The sequence below is a fragment of the Octodon degus genome, unplaced genomic scaffold (assembly GCF_000260255.1).
Source record: "Octodon degus isolate 3935 unplaced genomic scaffold, OctDeg1.0 scaffold00045, whole genome shotgun sequence".
Classification (NCBI taxonomy): Eukaryota; Metazoa; Chordata; class Mammalia; order Rodentia; family Octodontidae; genus Octodon; species Octodon degus.
In genome coordinates this window covers 6,259,261-6,275,723 of record NW_004524621.1, presented here as the reverse complement: position 1 = coordinate 6,275,723, position 16,463 = coordinate 6,259,261, and the positions used below count along the sequence as shown (strand labels likewise).

Genomic DNA, 16,463 nt, shown 5'->3' with positions numbered 1-16,463 from the left:
AAAACAAAACAAAACAAAACAAAGAATAAGCAAAGAGAAATACTATGTTCCTGAATAAGACCACTTCATGCTATAAAAATGTCTATCATTCTTAATTAATCTGCAAATTTATTTCTATTCCAATATATATTTCTATGATTTTTGTGCTGCTTGATTTTGGCTTGGGAGGTAGAGGTAGAAACTTTTTTTTTTTTTTTTTTTTTTTTTTCCATGGAATCGGGGATTGAACTCAGATCTTTGCACTTGCCAGGCAAACGTTTTTTTTTTTTTTTTTTTTTTTACAGTTTTGCAACAGCAAGCAGAAACACTGAAATAACACCCAAGATTTGGAGACAGATTTATTTACATCCACAAGAACTGATTGGGATCATTCCCAAAATATCAGGCCCTGATCTCTGGTTGTCTAGGGCTTGTATGGGATAAGCAAGCAGGAAATACAGAAGCAGAATGGCTTGTCAACTGGGGACTGGTTGTGCAACATGCATCATAGTGACCAGCTGTGCATCACAGTAACCAACCATTTCTAAGAGACAGAAGCAACTGGAACTGGAACTGGAACTGGAACCGCAACTATTATTGGGGCAGTTAAGAAACTGAAGTATATTGGCTGGGGAGGGGGCATTTTCTGTTACAGTACTGGGGATCAAATCCAAAGATCCTGCATCCTAGGTGAGTGTTCGACCACTGAGATTTACCCCATCCCATAATCAATAATTTTTAAAGTTCCAGCGCAAAAATAAATATGTGGGGCTTTCAAACAGATTTTTTAAAAAGGGAAATTAGTGCATATTCCCATTATCTGTTAAACACTGTTCTCAAAATAATATAATGTTGGCAGGTACATCAATAGAGGGTGAAAGTAGAGAAGAATGAAATGGATCTGGGAATCTTTGGGCACTTAATCCACCCTGACAGTAGAATTCAAGGTTCTGAGAGGAGTATTTAAAAGTTTCATGAGGACTTTAGTAAACAGTGTTAGATTCATTGCACCCTAGATGGGACAGGGATCCAAACACAGATACGAGATAACAGTCAAAGAATCTAAAGAGCCCATTCATGAGCTTACAGTCCATAAGTCTAAAAGAAAATGCTCTGGATTAAATAAAATGTTAAAATATCTGGCAAAACAATCAGATAAATCAAAGCACCAAAAAGACCAGTGAGGCCTGGGGAGTTAACTCAATGGTCTAAGTGCCTGCCTGGGAAGCTGAAGGACCCTAGTTTGATCCCCAGTACCGCATGCCATGCCACCCACAGGTGGGCTGTGCCAGCCCTAAAACCAGGTGTAGTAGTGCATGCCTGTAATCCCAGTGCTGGAGAGGCTGAGACAGGGGGATCACTATGAGTCTGAACTGAATAGCGAGGCCCTGTATCCAATAAATTTAAAAAAAAAAAAAAAAAAAAGACCAGTGACAGGGAAAAAGCATTTTGCATCAGTCTTCTAGCAGATAGAAGGGTAACGCCTTGCTCTCAAAGGCTCTACCTGTAGGATCTTGTACACCTATTTCATCAGGCTTTTTATCATGAAAAGGTGAAGGATTTGTCAAAGTCTATGCTGATGGAACTGAAGACAATACTGCTAATATGAAATAAGTCAGACCCAGAAAGTTAAATATCACATAGCTCCTCTTATATGAGAAACCTAAAATATAAATAAATGAAGAGTTAAACAAAGAAGAGATGATAGGAAACAAAAAAGCACATGTTTTGAAGATGGTGGAGGGTGTCGGGGAGGGAAGAGGTGAAAAGGGGACAGGTAAAGAGCTAAAAAATGATCAATACATGTTACATGCATATCAAGATATGTTATATATATGTGCTATCCCCAGTAGGAAAATCACTGATGTATTATAAGCATACACTAATTTAAAAAGGAAAGAAAAAGAGGACAGCAGCATGAGACAGGCCTACGTGGTTAAGTACGAGGCAGATACAAGCTCATGTTTAAGACAGAGTGCTTTACTTAAATGGAATAGGAAGCTGTTTGGATTTTTTAATAGAGGGATTACTGAATATGATTCAAGATGGTCATCTTGGCTACAGGGAACTGTTTCCTCAACGTTAGTAGAAAACAAAGGAACTGACATGCTTTTCCTCTTATAAAATAAAGAACTCCGTTTCATCTCTTATTGAATGACCCATAAGGTCTCCTTAGGAAAGCACTGCCCATGGAATTCTGAGTTCCCCAAAAACAGGCAGCCCCGGCTGTAGATCCCGTGACCCAGTGCTGGGGACTGTGGCCAGTGTCCTCCAGCCTGCCTGGTGCTTCACATCTCTTGAGAAGGGCCCCCCTGCAGTTTCGCTTTCTGCATTTCTGTGACCCATGGCTGGTCACAGGTGGGAAATACTAGTGTTTGTCTTGGCTGTTCCAGAAGGGAGCATGCATCCCCAGGACTTTCCTACAGTACATCACTATACTTGCTCCATTTTAGTATTACTTATAGCATTAATCTTGTACCATGCTTGTTCTATAAATTAAACTTTATTGTGGGTATGTGCACATAGGGAAAAACATCTATGGAAAGTTCGGTAGGATCTGTGGCTTTGGTGTCCACAGGGTGTCTTGAGAGAGCCTCCCTTCCCCCAGGACCAGGGTGTAGGGGGAGGACTTTACATAGCAAATTATGGGATATACCAGAAGAATTCCTAAAAGCCACTAATGTTCATAGCCTGTGTAGCTGAATAGCTGGTTGGATGTTGGCATCATATTTTTGTAGTCGAGAGTTATAATTTCTAAATCTACCTTTGCTGTCTCTTGAAGAGAGGACCGGACCCAGGCTGGATGGTTAAAGCCTGATGCAATGGCTTCGACCATGCCGTTTTGTTCTGAGAGTCATCTCTGCAACTCAGTGAGGCTGGACACTTAGCTATGGGCCATGTATCAATCAGAGGCAGCTCAGAGAACCACATCCCGGGTACAGCCTGTGTCTGTTTTCTGGCAGCTTCTGAAGTGAGTGACAGCCAGCACTGGGTCAGCAGAGTACATCTGGGGAAGCTCTTGAGAGATTTTTCTCTTGGGAAGAAGAGCTGGCTGCTTCCTGCACAGCCTGGATCCCTGTTACCAGTAAGGGGTCTGCAGCTGGCTCCAGGTGGAGTCTGGGATGTGTGAGGTTTGGTACTGCCACAGAACAGTTATGGAGGAAAATCACTCCATCCTGTGCATGTGCATGGGTCCTGGTGGGCGCTGGGCACTCCTCAAAATCTTCAGTGTCTGATGCGTAAAGTGTAACAACTTCCAGAATGCTTCCTTGCTGCTGATCCTTCTGAGCTCCACTCCATGGTGAGCACAGCTTGCTCCTGTCCTGCAGGAACAGTCCCCTCTGCATCCTCCTGATCACAGCTGGCATGGCAGGGCCTAGCCCAGGGCAAGGTGCTGCACATCTGGAAAAGAGAGAAGAGCTCCAGGAAATTCTTGTAGACCAGGGAGGAGGCACCTGTTGTTTTGGGCACACTGTGGACATGGTAAAGTGGGCATGTGGAGCTGCTTAGCCCCAAGGGGTAGGAGCCTGGCAGGAAGGCACCCAGAGTGCTGGGGTAAGGGGCACCCAAGGCTCACCTGGCCCTGGTGAGAGAGGGTTAATGAGCTCTCCTCCTCTGATACAATTTTCTGAAACCTTGCCCTCACCCAGGACAGAAGCTTCAGCTAAGTGTCTACGGAGAGGGAGAGACAATGGGGGAAAGAGGGACAGAGGCGGAGTTTCCAAGTAAAGAGACACTCTCTTTTCCCTCTCTGTCCCTACCCACTTGTCCCTTTCTCCCATAAGCCCCCTCGCAGTGTCCTGCTCTGTCTAACATCAGGTTCTGCCAAGGCTCTTGGTTCTGGTTTCTTTCTGAAACAAGGAAAGATGTGTACTTTAGGGTCCCATGAAAGTCACAGGGAGCAAAGGGAAGCTTGAGCTGGCAGCTGTGCTGAAGATTTCAGTCTGTTTGTGCACAAGGTTGTTTGGATTGGGCAGGGAGGCCTAGCTTTTTAATGAACACTCCTTGTTAGCAGCTGTTCTGCCCGGAGCAGTGTTCCTGGTGACTGCAGTTTAGAGAGCCAGCCCGGCTTTTGATGAAGTGACCATAGCTGTGCTCCCCCTCAACACTCTTCCCCCTTCTCAGAGCTGTTCCCTTTAAGGACCAACTTCCCTCCACGGGGAAATTCCTGAAACCGACAGTTGACAAACCCACACACCCTCAGGAGGGCTGGGCGCCAGATAAAGAGCCGTCAGTGCAGCTGGGCCCCTCCTGGGGACCGTGTAGGACCCAGAAAGGCTTGGGTACCTGTTTCTGCTTCAAGGACCTCCATCGGAGTGAGGACCTGCCACCAACTGGGAGCCCCGCAGCAGCACAGCTCAAGGACCTGCCAGCACCCCAGACCCAGCAGGGTGTGAGGACCTGCCCTACAGCTGGGTCCCTGGCCCCCCAAGGTCGCCTGCACCAAGTCCCAAACAGCAGAGAGCAGGGTAGCCTGCACCCCAGGAAAACTGGTTTTCTAAGTTTTTCTGGTTTGTTCTCAGCTCTGATCTGTCTTTCCTCTGGGAAATTTGCTTTGCCAATGACTAATCGCAGCCCTGCTGACACTATTATTGGCTGTCACCTGCACGCCTGGTCCCTAGCCCCTCAGGACTCACAGAGATAAACCTGCAAAGGAAGCGATAAGCCTGCAGCTGGAGGCCAGACCAGTGGGCCACCTGCCTCCCACAAGGCCAGAGCCACCCTTCTCCTCTTCCTCCTTGCAGGCTGCTGGCATGTCTCCAGTACAGTGACCCCCCTGGAGCCCGAGGCTGCCCCAGAAGATCATCAGGGGTCTGAGGAGCAACAGCCTCCTGCTGGCCAGTTCCCTGCATGGATCTTGGGACCTGGACCCCTCATGTCTGCCCTGCTGACCCTGTGTGTGGCATTTCTGCCACTGCTGACCCCAGGCTTTGGCGACCAGCGCTGGGAGCCCTGCACAGGTAAGGTGGAGCAGAGGGTAGGGAGGCCTTGCTATGGAGTGGACTGGTGTCAGGTCAATGCCAATTTCTAACGAAGAAACCCTGAGATGCAGGAGAGGCGGGAGGAGCCAGGAGATTAAAGGCAACAGCCTTCACAATGGGAACTTAGAGGTTTTAAGATGCTACAGAACTTCAAAGAGTTAACCAGAAGCCTTGGCCTCACAAGTGCTTACCTGTTGGCCTCCGGGGAAGGCTGTACACCTGCTTCAGGAATGAGCCACAGTACCCCGCCCGTGGGTCCCGGGACGGAGACACCCGGCCTGTGTGTGGCAGGCTAAGGGCCACCACGGGGCTGCCCTGGCCTCACCTGGGCAGGACAAGGGAAGTGCAGGTGCAGCCCCAAACACGTGGGCCTACAGCCTCTCCCAAGTGGAGAGCAGAGAAGGAAGGGGGCATGCAGGTGGCTGTCAAAGTCTATAGGAGATTTTTTTTCTTCTTTTTATCTTTTCTCCCCTCTTTGTGGTACTGAGGATTGAGCCCAGGACTGATATGCATCCTCAGCTTTTTTAATTTCTCTCTCTCTATCTTTCTATTTTTATTTTATTTTTTTGTGACTTGCTCAGCCCACCCTGGGGGCAGGGCTGGTGCAGTGTGTGGTGCTGGGGATCAAACTGCAATCCCTGCGCATTTGCCTAAGCAGGCACTTTAGAGCGCTGAGCTATCTTGCCAGCCCTTAATTCTCCTTTTGAAACAGGGTTTCCCTGAGTTGCTGTTTTCCAAGTTAGACTTGTAATCTTCCTGCCTCAGTCTCTCAGAGTGCTAGTATTACAGGTGTGTACCATCATACCTGGCTTGTTCCCTTCTCTTAGAGAGGCTTTGACTTGCATGACATCATCAAACCTGGGTTTCTACCAGCAGCTTTACTTAGCAAATCAACACACAGAACAAAGAAACAACTGGGTCTGGTGGCTGGGCACTAGGAACCAGTCAGGGGCAGTCGGCCAGCAGTGGAATGCTCAGGCCTTGCCCGGAGGCCTTGCACAGCAGAGGCTGGCTTGATTTGCAAATAGCGGATACCTGGTTGCCTGGGTAGTTTGTCCCCTCTGCTGGCTAGGCCCTTTCTCTCTGAAGCCACATGTGTGTCAATCACCCCAAGGTTTGGTTTGGAATGCTGACAAGTGTGAGCAGCAGTGGCAGCATCCACAAATGACCCAATAACAGCTGGTGGAGGGTGGGAGGAGAGCACAGCTGCCATCTGTAGGTATGAGGATGGACTGCAGCCACTGTTACCCCTCCCAGGAGGCTGTACCTGCCCAAGGTAACTGCAGACAATGGGCTGCTCCTGCCCACCAAGCTTCCCTGGCCTCAGGCGATCACGGGCTCCAGGGCCAGTCTGTGTCTTCCCTGACCAAGGTCCAACAATAATTCTCAGGCTGAGGCTCAGAGGGACCCTGAGCAGTGCCCCGGCCCTCAGGAGCCCATGGTCGTCCTCTGGGAGGGGATGAGTCATGGGCGTGTATGTTCAGGTTCCCTTTAGCACTGGGCACAGAGTCAATGCGCATAATCATAATAAAGGTTATTTATAAAGCCCGCCTCCTCTGCCCTGGAGGTGTGTTTCGAATAGTTACAAGATGACCCAGTTATAAATGCCGTGATCTAGGGAGGAAAGATGAAAGCCAGGTAAATAACACGGAGCTAAGTTTGGAACGCTCCCAAGAGACTTGTGTCACAGCCTGTGAGGGTTTCACGTTGCTTTCAAAGTCACTTTGGTTCCATTCGGGTTCGGAAAGCCCCCAGGTTGACATCAGGGCATGTGTGTGCAGTTCTGGTGGGCCTGGCACAGGTGGAGGTGCAAGGGTTTTGGCACCCAGTGAGTCTGGGAGCGCAGAGTGTGCCATGAGGCTGTGGCTGGTGACCGTTGTGACGTCTACCTGGGCTCCCTCCTCTTCCACCTGGCATTCCCTCCCTTCTTGGTGTTTAGTTTGCAAATAGGGTGGCTGTTGGGTGTGGGGGACTGGGGCCTGGACTGCCAGGTGTCCCCAGCCAGAGTCTCTACTCTGTACCTTGCAAGGCATGAACTGTGAGCATGAGCATCATCGGGAAACTACAATAGCTCCAGGGATTCCACCTGAATCTTGGGGTGGAGACAGTCTAGGAGGTCTGGGCAGGGGTTGGAGGGAGCTGGGGGCATCTTGCTGGGACATGGAGTAGTCTTTCCTGCTCAGCTTTCTTAAAACCCAGAAAGCAGGAGCCCCACCTTGGATGGCCAAGGTGCACAGGATGACTGGCAGGGTCCCTGGACATCTGGGGCCAGGATCTTTCTGGTCTATGAATGCTGCTGGGCAGCCCACTACAGATTGGCATATTTCAGGCAGCAAACTCACTACTCCAGACAGTGTGGCCAGTTGGAGATTGGAAACGGACTGAATGTTTGAGCAGGGCCTGGTACCTGAGTCTGGCCTGATCCTCCTTCTGCTGAGGCCTGGGCACCCCTGGACAGGGGTAGGTAGTTTAAATCTCATCTCAGCGAGACTGGATGGGCAGTCAGCGTGGACTAGTTAGTGGGGCAGCCAGTCTGTGGGTGCTGAAGCAACCTTGGGGTGGGCAGAGGATGAGGGCCACAGAGCCCGCAGGGTATGCAGGGCTGAGGTGCGATTGTGGTGGCTTGGCAGGACTTTGGGTGGGGGGAACTTTGCCTTCCAGGTTTTCTTTTTGGGTTGTGTTAAGATGGAATCCAGGGCCCTGAGCATGCTAGAAAGCACTTTGCCCTAAACTTCACCCCATCCCGGGCCCTATCATCTTTGAGCTTTACCATCACCTTAGCCATGGGCTACTGGGTGACTCCAGGAGTGTACCAGGCTCTTCTTGGCCTGAGAGTCCCAGCCAGACACTGAGCTGGGCCCAGCTGCTGAGGGGCAAATGGGTGCAGCATGAATTCCAATGTCCATGACTGGAAGTGCTGTTCTGAGCTGTGTTCTAGGCAGGGTGGGCCATCAGAGAGGGTGAGCGGCGAGTCCCTGAGGTCAGTGGGCTGATTTGTTGTGCTGGGCATTACCCCCATGCTGGTGACCAGGTGTTTAGTACCCTAGGGTTTGTGGGAGCTGTTGGGGAACATCCAGACCCTGTTGGAGGATCAGTACTGGGCTAGAGCTATGCCCTGAGGCAGCATGAGGGTGAAGGCAGGACTCCAATGACATTGCTTCCTCTGTCACTCTGGGACAAAGCTGTTCTCACCACAGCCCTCCTTTCCTCACCACCCACCCTGGAGGCGCATCTGGTCAAGCTGAAGCCGTGTTGGAGCCAGGGCCTCAAGTTCCCCACCATGGAGTCTGTATGCACAGGGCAGGTCCAGGGGCCTGGAGGACCAAAGGGTGCACATTCCTGGGAGATGGACAGGTAGCAAAAGCTTCCTGTAGGTGGAGGCACTGCCTGGCTGGGTGGGCAAGGTCAGACTTCAGCTTGGGTGCAGAAATACTGAGGATGTGAGTCCTGGGGTGCAGTTCAGGGCACCTTCCTGCTTACCCTTGCCTGCTCCCAGCAGCTCCTTACCATTGCTACAAGGGTCCCATGTATGCAACCCCCACCCCCAGTCCCAGGCCCCAGAAGCATATCTCTGGCACAGTCCCTAGCAGAGTCCAGGAGGCCCCATACCAGAAATACCCACTTTGGGCTGATACCATGGGTGACTTGTTTTTTTTTTTTTTTTTTGGTGGAACCGGGGATTGAACTCAGGCCTTGCACTTGCCAGGGAAGCGCTTATTCTACTGAGCTATCTCCCTGGCCCCCACCATGGGTGATTTGAGTCTGGAGAAACTGCTGCCACCTGCAGTTCCCTCAGCATGGGGCCAGCAAAGTGAAGTTCAGCTCAGCCTCTCTGCACCCTAGGTGGCCTCACACATGCCACAGGGGCTCTCAGGAGGTGAGCAGTGTCCCTTTCAGTGCTCCCCCATGGAGGCCAGGGCTGGAAGCCCAACCTCTTTGGCTGGAGAGTTCTGGTCATTGGGATCCCCACACTTCGAGTGCTGAGGGGATTTTGCATGTTACTTTTATTTATTCAATTTATTTGCATTCTTAAGTAAACAATCTTCATCTATAGAGCATCACAAGCCACTTGGGCCATCCCTGCAAAGAAGATTCTCACTCTGCGGGCAGATCATTGCGGGTACAGCTTTTACCCCACCCTACCTGGTCTTGGGAGCCCCTGAGGACATGGTCCTGGGCAGTGACCTCCCTCCCTATACTTGTCCTAAAGGATTCAGAAGCCCTCAGCAGTGTTCTTGAGGGCGCAGGAGCCTTGGTACCAGCTCCACTCTGAAAGCCAGAGTTGGGGGAAATTGTGTCTTTGTCCTTGCTGGGGCAGGCAGGGATCTTTGTTCAACCCCAGGTAGCTGGGGAGGCTTTGGCCCAGGTAGGGCTTTGTGTGTGGGTACTTGGTGAACTCCAATGATGTCTAGGGCTCCACCACAGCAGCTGAAAGATAAAGAGGAGGAGAAATAAAAACCTTGCTTCTGGGAAGCCCAAGTGTGCTTGCAGGACTTCCATGGCTGAGGATGATGGCCCTCCCCTACACGTTGCTAGAAATGATCAGGCCCAAGGTGGCATTCTGTCTACACCCCCATGGGTGTAGCCACACCTGTGTGTGTGCACCCATGTATGCAACCCCCACCCCCAGCCTCCTTTCCTTCCCCCACCTGTGCTTTCCAAGGCTTCTGGTGCAGGTGTGGCTGTGGTCTGTTGGGTCATCGGGGAGTGGCAGGAACTCAAGCAGAGCCCTCTATTATCTTCAGGGTAGGCAATTCCCAGGCTGAGCAGTGGGCAGAACCTCAGGGGCTTCCTATCTCCTATGGAGTTGGGTGGCTAACTTCTGTCACCCCCTTCTTGATAGATCCTTCAGAGTGGAGGGCAGGGAAGTAGGGTCAGGACCCTTGTGCCAGTCAGCCTCCCATAGAGGGGCCCAGGGGTTATCTGCATCTAGAAGCCAGATATAGGGCTACCTCTCCTCTGAGAGGCTTTTGGGGCAGTAGCTACTGGAAAGCCCAGCCCAGGGAATGTGGTGCAGCCCCTCAAGGCCAGGACCCCAGGGGCTAGGGTATGTGTGTCAGACCTACTCTAGGGTTTCAGGGCGTCTGTCTGGATGTCATGGCCTCCGAGTTTGCAGCCAGGCAGACTCTGTTCTCATACATTTCTCCTGGCTCAGGAGGGCACTTGTGTGGGTGGAGATGGGAACAGCAGGCCAAGATGGGGGAGTCCTGGGGGCAGGCATGGGGCTCTGACCATTGGGCTGGTTCTTCCAACCTTTGCCTTCCTCCACCAGACCTGGGCAATGGGAAGCACAATGCTGTTGGCTGCATGAGCACAGATGGGGGACTTGTGGCTGGAATTCAGGGATCAAGGGTGGCTGGAGGGACCTCCATGGGAAACTGGGTGGCAGTGGAAAGACTTGAGTCAGTGGTCCCCAGAATCCCTGCCCCATTCCCTGCTGCCCACCATGTGTCCTCAAGGACAATGAGACCTTGGCAGCAGGTTTCTTTCCCCACGGAGGCCTTTCTGGGTGGCACTGGAGAAATTGCCACATATGTCCTGGGCTTCACTGCCCTGAGGGATCCTGGGGTGGGGTTGCAGTGGATGCAGCTTGTCTCAAGGGCAGTGGCCTTGTTTGCTGTCCAATGTAGACTGTGACACGAGGCTGAGAGACAATGCACAGAGCCAGAAAGACAGTTTATTGTTTGCAAGGCAAGAAACTTGTAGGAAAGGACAATGGCTGAGGCAGCGAAGAAAGTTTGGTAGGCCCAAGAAAGAGTGGCCATAGCTCAGTAGCAGTTCACAAGCCACTCTCAGGGAGCACTCAAGGAAGGCCACGTCCTGCTCATCTGGCCTGTCATGAAAGTGACAGGAAAGCCCTGGCTTGGAGGTGTGAGGTCACTGAACTTTTCGAAGCCTGTTCTGGAGAGGAAGCCTGAAGGTGGTCAAGCAGCCAGCAGAGGGTGCCCTGAGGGTAAAAACTGAGCCAGCAGGCCAAGATGGACCAGTCAGCAGCAGGACTTCTGGCCCAAAGAGAGGCCACAGCAGGCCGGGCGACAGAGCAGGGATACACAGGAAGCTGGGAGGCAGCAGCTGGGCTGGCAGGAGGAGGCACAGCAGGGGGAGGCAGGTATGCAGCAGGCAGGTCTGCACACAGGGCGGCAGAGCAGGGACACGGAGGAGCAGGAGGGCACGCAGCAGACAGGCTTGCAGCACATGGGTGTGCAGCAGGATGACTGGCAGGGAGAGCAAGAGCAGCAAGTCGGCTGGCAGCTAGACTGCTGGCAGCAGGAAGAGGAAGCACCAGAGCAGGCGGGTGTGCAGCAGACAGGCTTGCAGCAGACAGGTGTGCAGCAGACAGGCTTGCAGCAGACGGGTGTGCAGCAGGCTGGTGTGCAGCAAACAGGCTTACAGCAGACAGGTGTACAGCAGACAGGCTTGCAGCAGACAGGCTTGCAGCAGACAGGTGTGCAGCAGGCAGGCACACAGCAGGATGACTGGCAGGTGGAGGAGCAGCAAGCCGGCTGGCAGCTGGACTGCTGGCAGCATGAGGGCGTGCAGGAGCTGGTGCAGCCTGACTGGCAGCATGGGGTGCAGATGAGGCTCAGGCAGGGAGCCGGGGCACAGCAGCTGGGCTGGCAGCAGCTGGGGGCACAGCAGGAGGGCTCGCAACAGCTCTCTGGGCAGTCATCCACCTGCCAGGGCTCGGTGTAAGTGCTGGAGCAGACGGACATGGTGGAGGCGGCCATGGTAGAGTCGGGCTGCGGGAGGGTGTGAGTGAGTGTGTGAGTGTGTGTGTGAATGTGTGAGGTGCTCAGGGCCCCCCGGCTTTTATATCAGTCCAGGCTGTGTGTTGTTTTTCCTCAGGCTCCTGCGACCTTCCCTTTTCTTCCTGATGTCCCTCTCCTTGTTCCTGTTCCTTTCCTTGTTGGTGTTTTGAGCTGAGTCCTGGCGCCCTTGCTCACTGTGGTTTATACAAAGTACCACACAGCCTGTAGACTTCCTGGTGGTGGCCAAGGACTGGGTGATCCCCTGATCTGTGCTTGGTCCTCCATCTTGAGGATGGAGAACCTTGTCAGCCTGAATTTGCTGCCCAAGAGGTGAGGGGATGGAGCGCAGACTGTGCCAACCAAGGAGCTGCTGCAGAAAGTGTGGGAGATGACAAAAAAGGGTAACAGTGAGCCAGGATGTGGCACCAGACCCATGTGCCATGGCATGGCAGAGGTGGCCCATGATGGAAACTTAGAGAGACAGAGCCCCTGGAAGACAGGATCTCTAGTCCAGGCAGCAAAAGTGGTGAGATGAAGGCTCCCCAGAGTCCAAGGGAAACATGAATCTCAGGACTGGAAATTTCAGCCACATAGGGGACAAATTGGTATGCCTGACAGCAAACAGAAAGAAAAAAGTTCCCAGAAGCTCTATAGAGACTGGGATCAACTTCACCTTAGTCAGCCTGATGTGCAAGGACACCTGCAGGCCATGTGCGTTCAGCAGGGCAGAGACTCAGGACACCCAGCTCAGTACAGATGCCAGTGTGTGGGATAGGAAAACATTTCAGAGCCTGGGTCCATGAAGACACTGGTGGGCACACAGTCCTACAAAATGGAAATGAATTATAGGCCATACAGAAGCGAAGAAACAAATGTACAAAAATCAGCTAAAGTCAGGTGAAGGCTCTTATCTTCTTCAGGGGAAGCAAAACAGCTGATGACTTTGACCTTCCAGGAACTGGTAGTGAGTGACCCCCAGTCTACTCTTAGTAGTGTGTTGTCTAATAGCCTAGGGTTCTTTTGCTCAATTCAGATGGAACTCTAAGCTGACTATATGCAGCTCAGCTAGCAATCCTAATGACAACAAGATGACACCTGCTGATGCTTGATGCCCAGAATTGACATAGCCATCTGCTGGTCCCTGCTACTGCTGTCTGATGCCAGCTTGTGCTGGACACTGTAGACCCACTCTACTAGGTGCTAGTCTCTGTTTTTGCTCTCTGTTGCCTGCTGATCTCTGGAGCTCTTTGGTGCTAACATCGGGTTTATTGCTTTCTTTGGAAGTGACCACTATATCCACAATATTCGGGTTAAAAGCCCAAGTAGATGTACAGGACTTTGGAAGTCCACACTACCTGAGAAACAAGTCAAGAGTAGGTTGACAGGACACCAAAGTAAGTCTTTATTCTAACAGGGCCTGTGCTTCAACACAGAGGATAGCATACAGGAGGATGTCCTCCCAGGCTAAAACCCAAGAAATGGGAGGGCACAGCTTATATAGCAGGTGTAGGCCTGTTTCAGTGAGGGCTGAGCACTTACTGAGCACACTGAGAAGTCCTCCCTCAGCTGTATGGTTCCTAGAAATCAAGGACACTACATATTTGGTGCTCAGATTCCCAAGTGGAATGGGACCACACCTTGCCTTTTTTTTTTTTTTTTTCCAGAACCGGGGATTGAACTCAGGCCCTTGCACTTGCCAGGGAAGTGCCTATTCCCCTGAGCCATCTCCCTGGCCCCTGCACCTTGCCTTTTGAACCCAGCGTTGTTCATCTAGCAAAATGCCCATAGGATTCATCCAAGATGCCACACACATCAAATCATTTATTTCTATGTGGCTCAGGAGAATTCCACAGTCTGTATCTCCATTTGATAAGAGAGGATGTTCCCCACCACCTGTCTGTGAGGACTATGAGTGAGTCTGCTATGACATTGTTTATGTGCACTGTTTTGGAGGCTGCTGAGTTTTCACTTCCTGGAATCAACACCCAGGAATGGCCTTGTTGGGAGATTGGTCAGCACCTGTGTGACCACATAAGAAACAGCCACATGGTTAGTAAAGCAGCAGCACCACTCACAACAGAACAGCCCCATATGAGAGCTCAAAGGCCCTGGTTCTCTCAGCACTCTATAGTTTTAGTTTTTGCCATTCCAACATACATGAGTGGCATCTATTATAATTTTAGGTTACATTGAGTCAAACAGTAATGAGCTGTTTGTCATATTTAACATGCTTATTACCAGGCTGTTGTCCAGAGTATTGTAGCATCTATGTTTCCTCAATGGGGTGAGTTCTGGGTCCTCCTGTCATTCTGATACTCAGCATGCAGGTCCTAACTCAAGTTTCTCTTATGATGGACGATGTCAAGCACCTTCCTACTTGCAGACTTTTCACCCACACATTTTAATTGGCAATGCTTTTGTTCATGTTCAGGCTTTCTTTTTAAGTTAGATTTTCTTGGTATTGGATTCTAAAAGCTCTCTGTATCTTTTGGTCAGATTTGCAAATATTTTCTACTTCTCTGTGCCCTGTCTTCTCAATCCTACAACAGTGCATTTTAAAGAACAAAAGAGTTTAATGTTGATGAAGTCCAATTTATCAATTACTTTCTTTTACTAATCAGGCTTTTGGTATCAGTTCCAGAACTCTGCCGAAGACAAGGTCACACACAGAGATTTACCTGTTTTCTCAAACATAAACATTTCAACGTTTTACTTTTAGGTCTCTAATCAATTATAATTTAATTTCACATGATTTATGAGACATTAGTTGAAGTTCAGCTTTCTTTTCTCATTGATGTCCAATTGTTTCAAATATTCCCATTTCTCCTTCAGTTTCCTTTGTTCTTTGGTTGGAGGTCAGCTGCCTTCTCTGAGTCCATCTGCTTCTCTCTTCACAGGTTTATCCCTATTTTTGCCAACACTAAATTGCCTTAATTCCTGAGGTTTCTAGAAAACCTTTAAATCAGGAAGGTGCGTCCTTATCTTTAACTCTTTTACAAGTTGTTTTAAATTCATTTGCCTCAGGAAGGACAATCTAGAATCAGCTTGTTGATATCAACAAGTGGGGAGTCACAGCAGATTATGTCAAAGCTTGTGGCATCTGGTTAAGGACATCCGCTGTTGAGTGCAGGTTCAGAGCAGGATATGCTTGTGTAACTGTGGCTTAGCATTAAAAAATCACACAAGTACCAGTATAGTGAGCTTGCAAGAATGTAAATATGTGATAACAAATGTATAATAATTAAACAATAAAGATACATTCTTCTCTTGCTCTGCTCCTTGCTCCCTGCTGCCTGCTGTTATTACTGATGGCTGCATATGCATGCTTTCTTTGGGGGCTTCATGCACAAATGTACTCCTTCGGTACCTTGACTCCAGCACAATAAAACTCTATTGAAGTTTTAACTGTACAAAACCTACAGATAGATCTGGAGGAGCTGAATATGTTGTTGTCCCACATGGGATACAGTGTGGGTCTCTCCTTGTTTAAGTCTCATTTGATGTCTTTCATTGTGTTTTCCTGAGCTACATATTTTTAGAAAAATATGTAAATTATCATTTATATTTCAATGTAAATCATACTTTAAATGAAATATTGTTGTATTTTCATTATTTATATCAGCATAAAAGAACACAGTAAGGTTTTTCTGCTTTTGTTATTTTGAGCTGCTGTCCTTGATGTGGTTGCACAGCCTTACAGTTCCAGGAGACTTCTTGTTGATTCCCAGGCTTTCTGTGTGAGCAAACCTGTCCTCTGTGTGGAACAGCACCTTAAATGTGCTCAGAGACAGCAGAGACTATGCTGTTTTCCTCTCTGATACATGCACCTGCCTTTGTCTCCCTTGTTCTCACCAGGGTGACTGCAGTGTGGAATGGCACAGGATTGCTGGAGCAGATGCCTGCATCTCTGCTGGCTATAGGGGGAAGCATTTGATCCTGGCCCACTGACAGTGAAGTGGGCTATTTCCCTGGACAACTTATACTGGCTAAAAAGCGAGCATTCACCTATTTCTTGCTCATGGACAACATTTTGTTGTTGATTTTGGTGTCTATATTTATTAGGGATATTGGTTTGTCATTTCCTTTCCATGGAATGTCTTGTTTCTGGACAGCAAAGTGTGGCTGAGACCTTAGGATGATGAGTGGCCATGTGTTTTGTCTTCTGTTTCTGGAAGAACTGTCATGTAGCTCTTCTTTAAATGCTTTGGAAAATTCATCAGTGGACAACCTAGACCTAAAGGCTTCTGTATTAGAATGATTTAAAATTGCTGTAGGACATCAGGGAAGTGAGAAAAGATGCATAGAGTGGGAGAGTCCTGATACAGTATGTCTGATAAATGCTGATTCTCAAACTATATAAAGAAATCTTGAAATTCAACAGACAACAAAGAGCCCAGATTTTTTAAAAAAAAAAAGCCCAAAGAGGTGAACAGACAGCTCACCAAAGCAGACACACTGATGGCAAACAAGCCTAGGAACAGATGCTCAACTGACACATCATTAGAAATTAAAAGTTACACTAATAAAGTTCTCCTTATTGGTCCATGTTAAACTTTTCTCCTGTTTTCTTTTTTTTTCTTGAATTTTTTTATTGGTACATTTTATATATACATAGTGATAGCACTCGTTATAGGGGAATTGTACCTTGCTTCAAACAATAGTTTCAAGTATTTTTTTTAAAGATTTAAAATTTCTGAATTTAGTTCAATTTATAATACCACATTTCCAAGAAAAATGAACCTTTTGCAAAGAC

At 49.3% G+C, this 16,463-nt stretch overlaps 1 protein-coding gene across 3 annotated transcripts in view; it reads right to left on the bottom strand.

The window, feature by feature from the left end:
* Positions 1–10,948: 10,948 nt before the first annotated feature.
* Positions 10,949–16,463, bottom strand: part of LOC101575299 (keratin-associated protein 10-9) — an 8,591-nt gene continuing 3,076 nt past the window's right edge. Inside the window, exons 1-2 of one of the 3 annotated variants that reach the window (XM_004631968.1) lie at positions 11,270–11,689; positions 10,949–11,176 (exon numbers count right to left, since the gene is read on the bottom strand). In XM_004631968.1, coding sequence (XP_004632025.1) covers positions 10,949–11,176; positions 11,270–11,689 — 648 coding nt within the window. Of the gene's footprint in view, positions 11,690–16,463 lie in introns of those variants that run through there. The other 2 variants (XM_023716132.1, XM_023716131.1) reach the window with 2 other exon arrangements.